The sequence below is a fragment of the Uranotaenia lowii genome, chromosome 1, assembly GCF_029784155.1.
Source record: "Uranotaenia lowii strain MFRU-FL chromosome 1, ASM2978415v1, whole genome shotgun sequence".
Classification (NCBI taxonomy): Eukaryota; Metazoa; Arthropoda; class Insecta; order Diptera; family Culicidae; genus Uranotaenia; species Uranotaenia lowii.
In genome coordinates, this window is record NC_073691.1 from 20,278,192 (window position 1) to 20,286,031 (window position 7,840).

Below are 7,840 nucleotides of genomic sequence, written 5' to 3' on the forward strand. Positions count from 1 at the left end.
TTTTTCTCTCAACAGCGACGACCACCCAACGAATGCGGTTCACATCAAGGTGGCCGATTACGGCATCAGCCGCATAACGCTGCCGTCCGGTTCCAAAGGCTTCGGGGGTACCGAAGGTTTTATGGCGCCGGAAATTATGCGGCACAACGGGGAAGAAGAGTACACCGAGAAGGTCGATTGTTTCTCATTTGGGATGTTCCTGTACGAGTTGATTGCTCTGCGGCAACCCTTCGAAGGTCACGAAGCGGTGAAGGAATGTATTTTGGAGGGAGGACGACCTGTGTTAACCCAACGAGAAACGCACTTTCCTTCGTACTGTTTGGATTTGATGGTGCTGTGCTGGGATCAGCAGCCTAAAGTGCGACCTTCGGCGAGTCAGATTGTGTCGATTGCTAGTGCTCCAGAGTTTACTCATTTGGTGGATGTGATGTCGTTAAACCATGCCGGTTATACGATTGATGGAATTGCGTATCCGATTGCTGGGGTCGATGACGAGACGGTGATATCCGGTCATGAATTGTGGTTGCCGTGTTCCAACTCAAGGATCGACATTCTGCTGGGATCCATCAAGGGATGGCAGCAGTACCATCGGATTCTGTGTCCTCAGATATCAACACCGGTGAAGAATGCCAATTCCGGTGGGTATCATTCGCAGCCTGCGACTCCTCATCAAGTTCGACAAATTAAACTGACTGCGGCCTGCATCGTGGAGAAGGCAGTTTGGGTCGGTGATGCTGAAGGAAATATTTATGCTTTCAACGCTTCGGATTGTGGTCATCAGTTCTCATACGCACTTGAACCTGCCCAGCCCTGCCCGGTAGTTGCGATCGTATATTTGAAGCGATTCAACCGAGTTGCTGCTGGACTGGAGAACGGACGTTTGTTTTTGATCGACTCAACCTTGATGCCCAGTAGTTCGGTTTCGGGTGAGGGTAGCTTTGTGCTTTCGGAACTCGGTTCTGGCGAACGATTGTTCGCGGTTTGTCCGTTGTGGAAGAACGAGAACGATTGTGAGCTATGGTGCGGAGAGACCGATGGGGCAATGAATGTGTTTTCGCTGAAGAATGCTCACGTTTCTGGGCAGCATCACTTGACACACTTTCAAACGCCGCTCCCAACACGTGGCCTAACGGTCGCTTTGCTACACTCTTCGGATGACTTCATCTTTTCGTACGTAGCCCCTGGATGCATTCTGTATCAGTGGAAGTCATCTTCGAAACAGATTGAGAATCGTTTGGACTGCTCAAAGCTGGTTCCCTGTTCGGAAAGTTTAAAGAGCATTGCCATTGATGAACATCTAAGTCCCGGAAAGTGTCAGGTAGGCTTATTAAAACAACTCGAACAAGTCGAATATCAGGATTAATATTTTACTTTCGTTTTAGATCTCAGCCATGGCAGCGCTCAACAGCGAATTGTACATCGGCACCACCTGGGGTTGTATTATAATTGTAGAAAAGACTACTCTTCGACCGATAACCATATTCCGCCCGTACGAAGAAGACGTTCGGTGTATTGTCCCATTGTACGGGGGTCCACATCCGATGATCGTAACCATAGGTCGTGGCTATCGTTCGCTCATTGATCGTTACACCGATTTCACAACGGGACAGGTGACCACGCCAGGTTCCTCGATTCCGTCACAGGACAAGCGCCTTAAGGAATCGCTGCTCAAAGATCGTTCGAATAACATGCATGCCCTGGTTTGGACAGCGGAACATTGGACCCCCATTTAGAGGGTGAGACTCGGCGCCATTTTTAACTACTACCTAGCCGTTTCCATTTTTCTGTGATTTTCAAGCGAACAAAATGAAATAGCTTTTAAAAGAGAGCACCTTGCCAGTGATGTTTCCAGTGTTAAAAGACAAATTTTCAACCTAAATTATTATAAAGAATGTTTTCGACTGTGGATAAATCTTGTTGTGAGATTAAGCTTAAACTACGATAGGTTTTAGTGCTATAAGACAAAATACCGTACGTTGAGATCCAGAAAAAATCGTTATTTATTCATCACCAATTCCGAGCTTTGTCTTGAGATTTCTTCGAAGTCCAGGTTTTGCCAAATCAAGAGGAGTCTTTTTCTCTTTGTTCTGAACATGAATCGAGGCTCCATGTTCCACCAGCAGTAGGGCGCAGCTGTTCTGTTCATCCTCACATGCCAGATGCAGCGGAGTGTTGCCTTCGGCATTTTGAACATCTGCCTTGGCAGAATGCTCAAGGAGGTATTTGAGAATTTCCGTTCGCCCTTGGGAAGCAACTCGGTGAAGAGCTGTGTCATGCCGATTATCGGTCACGTTGACGTCAGCCCCTTCGTCCAGAAGAAACTTGGCAATCTAAGAAAAAAGAGATAATTGAAAAAAAAGGACATCATTTCTTAAAAAATGCCTCTACCTCAAAATGCCCCTTAGAACAAGCGTACTGTAACGCCGAATGTCCCTGCAGGTTCCGGTGGTTGATCACAGCTCCTTGTCCGACCAGCAATCGTACCGTGCTAAGATGCCCCCCAAGGGCAGCCAAAATAAGCGGATTGGCACCGGTATCGTCATGCGTTTCCAGCTGTTGCGGAGCCTTTTTCAGAAGCTCTTCGACCATCAATTCTCGTCCCCGAAGGGCGGCCCAGTGAAGAAGGTAACGATCGTTCTAAAAAACACGAATTTCAAATTATTAAATCTACCTCTTTTCCCACTATCCAAGCCAACAAACCGAATCCTTTTTGGTGATGAGCTCCGGTTTGGAGGAAATCATTTCCTCCAACACGTGGTAGTCCTGCTGAGCCAGGTCGTACAGGGGTATGTCCTTTTCCATTTTGTAACCAATTTTAAGGCAAAACAACCTACAATATTGTGAAAATTTGGTTGAAATCAAGAAAACTTATCCTGCACGAAACGAAAATCGCCGGCCGATGGAATGAGTCGTCAAATTTGAACTTTTGAGTGGTTTTTTGTTTGGGGAGAGTGAGTGTCACGATTTCGGGAGAGAAAACGGGCAGCTGATTTAGCCGAGACAAAAACCACGAGGTGAAAAACTGTCATCAATGGTAAGTGAACCTTTGTTTTATTTAAAAAAATGTTTTTTTTTTTTAATTTAAAAAACGTTAACAATTATTGTTTAAAAATTATTTATAAAAAAATCTCTATTCTGTTCAAAAATACACAAATTAACATTATTCAGCATATCGACGCACATTAAATTGCTCCTATGTCTCTAAAATGTCCTGATTTTTATAAAAACTTCTCAAATGTTATCGAATTTGTAGTTAAACTTTGATAAAGTCAAATTAATAGGTAATATAATAGTTAAACCCATTTAACAGATGATAATTTTCGGTCCAGATGATATTTAAATGTGTTTTTTATATGAACTGCAGGCCGGCCAAGAAGTTCCGTGGGCATGGTAAGAGGCTCATTTATATCACTCTGATATAAATGGGTATGCCTTGTCGCGCAAGATCTTAAAATATCGAATAGTGTAAATATCACACCAGATCTTGCGAGCACGAACGGATCACTGATGAACACCAGTGAAACGGAACCTACGTGTTGGCCCCACGGCTTTAAACTAACGTCTTACCAGTGTTCAATATGGTCCGATCAGTATTGATTATTTGACCTGATATAATTATTCATACAATTTGTTCAATAAAGTTTTATATTTCAGGTCCTTTTTTAAGAAGTCCAGATGTGTCCCCGTACCCTAGGCTTCAAGGAGTCACGGATTAATAACTCAATGTGTTACTAGGCAAGGTAAAGGTAGTAGTATTCGCGTCCCCAATGCTCTAGTAAGTGTGCATTTGCGGTTTATGAATTTCGAAGGCTTATTCTTAAATCAAGCATTTTACAAGAACTAGAGGCTCATTGGATCAGAATGCTTTTTGGACAGTTTCCTGTTAATAATAATTCTTTCTCAGTTTCAACGTTTTTTGCAAGATTTGCCTATTGCTCGGTTAGGTTTGAAATTCAATTAAGGAAGTCGAAGAAAGACGGTACGATTTGGAAAAACAGTAATAAAAAGGTAGTCCAGGAAAATAATATCGGGAATCAAAAATAGAAATGTAATTTATTTCAATTGAAACAGATTGAGGAAAGTTGCTCTGAGAAATTGTTCAGAGTTAGCGATGAGGCTTTAGAAGAACAGCATTGTCATTAGTAGTATGGTCCTGTTCGGTTATTAATCAGTTTATTTTTTATTCTTTGTGTAACGTAGAATTTTTACAAGTGCTGCCAGTGATAAACACCTTTCAATGGAGATTCGGTTTTATGGTATCCAAGTTGTTAATATAATTACATATTTGGAAATATCTTTTATTAGCCAATCTATGCTAATCTCTAGCGAAAACAATCATAGGCTCAAAGTTCTTGAATCGAGTAAGGTTAGGTGACAGGTAGGGTCCAACATAATACTATTCACTGTGACAACAAACCTCAGCCCTACAGTGGCTACTATTTGTTGCTCACTCCACACAACACAATACTACTCACTGTGACAACAAACCTCAGCCCTACAAAGGCTACTATTTGTTGTTCACATAACACAATGCTATTCATTGTGACAACAAACCTCAGCCCTACAAAGGCTACTATTTGTTGCTCACTTCACATGACACAATACTACTCACTGTGAAAACAAAACTCGGCCTTACAAAGGCTCACTTCACACGACACAATAATACTATCACGACAAACCTCAGCCCTCTAAAGCTACTATTTGTTGCTCACTTCACATGACACAGTGTTACACATTATTCAACCGATATAAAATACCCTCGCTCGCAATACAGCTCATTGGCAAGCCCAGCCCTGGTTCGCCAGGGTTTGACTTGTCAGAGAGCAACCGGAGTTTAAATGAGACACATTCTTAATCCGCCCGGTGTATTGCGGTCTCCTCCCAATCCTTCCCATTTCATTTACCTAGCTTTCCCCCGCGGTGAAAAATTTTGGCCTCAAAAGGGCCGTGTGATTTCTCATAAAGCTGCCGCATGAAAAAAAAAAAAAAAAACTGCAGGCCGGCCAAGAAGTTGCGTACTTCTTTAGCATAAATTAAGGCGTTTACAGCACCTGTACTGCGCCTTTATTTATGCAATCGAAGCATAGCTGCTTATTATTTCCATGAATCAAGAGGTGTCCTGAAAAATCCCGATTTATAGATTCGCGTTGTCTTGATTTTTGACGAAACCACCTGACACCCCTGATCCAAATTCCGATTGAAGCAACCGCACCCGGGGTCCATTATACCAGTTTCAACTCAACTTGATATAAAGATAGGTCCAAATTTGATGAGATTTGGGCCCAATTTGACGCAATTCTAAATCGTTTGACAGTTAATGAAACACGTGTGGGGTTGCCAGTTTTTTTCACTGGATTGGATCTTCTGTTGGTCCAATTCTTGTATAAATTAGACCCAAGAAAAGACAACGAATACAGGTGCTATTAGAGGTCATGGTCAGGAGTTATTCCAGTCGATTCCGAAACCAAAAAATACTTCAGTTATCAGCTCATAATTGGACTGAGTATATGATGGTCAAGGTCGAGGTCGCCAAGCCGTGGTCAATGCAAACTGAGATCAGGAAAGTTTTTGTCCTGAGCAAGAAGGAAACGCTCTAAAAATTGCGGTTCAGGATTATATCTGAGAGCATGGTAGTGATGGCCAATCTGATTGGTTCTGGCAACGATAAATACTAATATTACTTAATTTATCGGCCTTATCAGTGAAAAGTGATATCCGTTTTTAGTAAGAACATCTTAAGATTATGAAATTTTATAGACGGATTGAAAGTTGGAGGAAACGAAAGATGGTGAAAATGAGCGGGTTGAATTTATTAGAAGCAAAATCATCACATACCAATTTATTTATCGGCACGGGCCAACTACTATGCTGTAGTAGATACAGATAGAACACATTAGTAGGTCAAGCGCGGTTTGCCCCACAAGTGGTAACTTGCAGTGCGAACGAACGAAAATGATGGTATGTGATCGCTCAGAAAAGCTCCCGTCAACTCAGAAACGGACCTATCGATGTGTAGCCTTCTCAGTTTGTTATCATCGCGTTCGTTACAACCGGAGTCTGGTTGCCAAACGCCACGGTTGGTAGTCTGATAGTGGATAGTAAATTGTTGAACTAAACATGAAACAAAACAAAACCAGGTTATGGTTTGTGGCTTGAACACGAAGGAAGAAGAGAGGAAATATCGGGGTTTTATGTGTCATCATAAACTTTAAATATTAAAAAAAAACAACTGATTGCGGCTTAAGCAGAATATGGAATAAGACTTTACTCGGTATCTCGGTGAATTATTTGTGTGAAGTGAATGGGTAACTTCGTATCTTTTGTTGCTATCGGTTGATAAATGTGAACACTATATCTAGTATGAAAAAGCCAATTCAATTACTTACTCATTGTTGCTTAGCACTTAAAACATTATAAGGTACACCGGGGTAAGTGTGGACGGGTTTTCGTATAGTTCAACTTTAAAAAATCATAAAAAAATCAGCAGTGGAGCAATTTTGATAAATTGACGTTCAATGTGATGCAGAACATGTTTTTTACAATAGCTGAAGAGATGAGCTCGATAGAAGCAAAGCGAAAAAAGTTATCACGCAAATCGTTATGGACGGCTGGTGTCTTCACTTACCCTGCTTTATGGGGTAAGTGTGGACGGTAGATTTTCCCTTTGATTTCTCAGGAAATTTTCAAAAAATTTGTGTTTTCTTGGTTGAATACGTTACTTTATTGCTCGAACCGTCCAAAATTTTGAAAAAAGTTCATGATACTATAATTATAGTGTGTAATTTATGTTACAACACACGAGATCCGATTTCATCAAAAACACAGAACAAATAAGTACTTTACTCAAATTTTCATGATCCGAATGCTTAATATAGCTAAATAATACAACTCATAAAGGATGAAGGACAGAAAATTGAAAAAATGTGTAAACATCAAGTCTTTTTAAAGCCGTCCACACTTACCCCAGGTAGGGGTTGGAGACAAAATTTTAGTTTTTTGTAAATAAACTCTTTTTTCTTAATTTTTAACCGCTGTTTCTTTTCCTAACTGGTTGTTTGGAATGTAAGGATTGTTTCAATGTAGAGTTTTTCATCGAGAGCCAGCTAGTTTAGGAGAAATTTGCAATTGAAAAAGATGCACATCAACTCGACATCGTAGTTGAAAATAGAAAATTCCGAAAAAGTCGCTGTAAACAACCGTTATTGGCTGAATCGTATCTTTTTCACAGTTATTGGATAGATTACAAGTAAATTGAACATTCTGCATCAAAAGTTTGAAAAAATAGTGCACAGTATTGTTTTTATAGCCATCGTCCACACTTACCCCGCGTCCACACTTACCCCGGTGTACCTTACTTACAAAAGGTAAGCCACTCCATCGCAATTACTATCCCTTAGTATAACTTTTTATTTGTAATTATTACTTGTCAACTGTATTTATGGAGTGGCTTTGAGACTTAATACAACAAGCTAAATTAACTTCTTATACAATTCTGTATTTATTTTAAACTTTACGCATTTGATGCAAATCTCAACAGAACACTCATTGTTAAATACATACATTGTTCTACATATATCGTTGAAACAGAAACTTTCAAAAACATTCTTTCGAAAACGTAACCTCAACAAAAAAGATAAATCAAGCTTCGGTTTGTGCGAGCCACGTGGTTTCACCTAACACACCTATTCAAACCGACTCTTCGGAACTGGGTTTCGGCAGCGGCACCACGAACTTCCCGTGGGGACATGTATGCCGGCCATCTCGTCGACTGCGACCGCCGCCTCCACCTTTTCTGCCACCCCCACGCCGCGATTCGCTTACGGACTCCGAATTGGACCGC

General features: G+C 41.1%; 2 protein-coding genes across 6 annotated transcripts in view; one reads left to right on the forward strand and one right to left on the reverse strand.

Annotated features, from left to right (window-relative positions):
* Positions 1-2,025, forward strand: part of LOC129741196 (leucine-rich repeat serine/threonine-protein kinase 1) — a 37,101-nt gene extending 35,076 nt beyond the window's left edge. For all 5 annotated transcript variants that reach the window (XM_055732913.1, XM_055732921.1, XM_055732907.1 and 2 more), the window contains 2 exons: positions 16-1,318; positions 1,383-2,025. In XM_055732913.1, the coding sequence (XP_055588888.1) occupies positions 16-1,318; positions 1,383-1,733 (1,654 nt within the window). In that variant the 3' untranslated portion in view covers positions 1,734-2,025. The remainder of the gene's footprint in view (positions 1-15; positions 1,319-1,382) is intronic.
* Positions 1,977-2,922, reverse strand: LOC129741242 (26S proteasome non-ATPase regulatory subunit 10-like). Its single transcript, XM_055732959.1, has 3 exons — positions 2,701-2,922; positions 2,389-2,637; positions 1,977-2,330 (listed from the first exon to the last, which is right to left on the reverse strand). The coding sequence occupies exons 1-3, from the start codon at positions 2,800-2,802 to the stop codon at positions 2,001-2,003; spliced, it is 681 nt and encodes a 226-aa protein (XP_055588934.1). The 5' UTR covers positions 2,803-2,922; the 3' UTR covers positions 1,977-2,000.
* Positions 2,923-7,840: the final 4,918 nt, after the last annotated feature.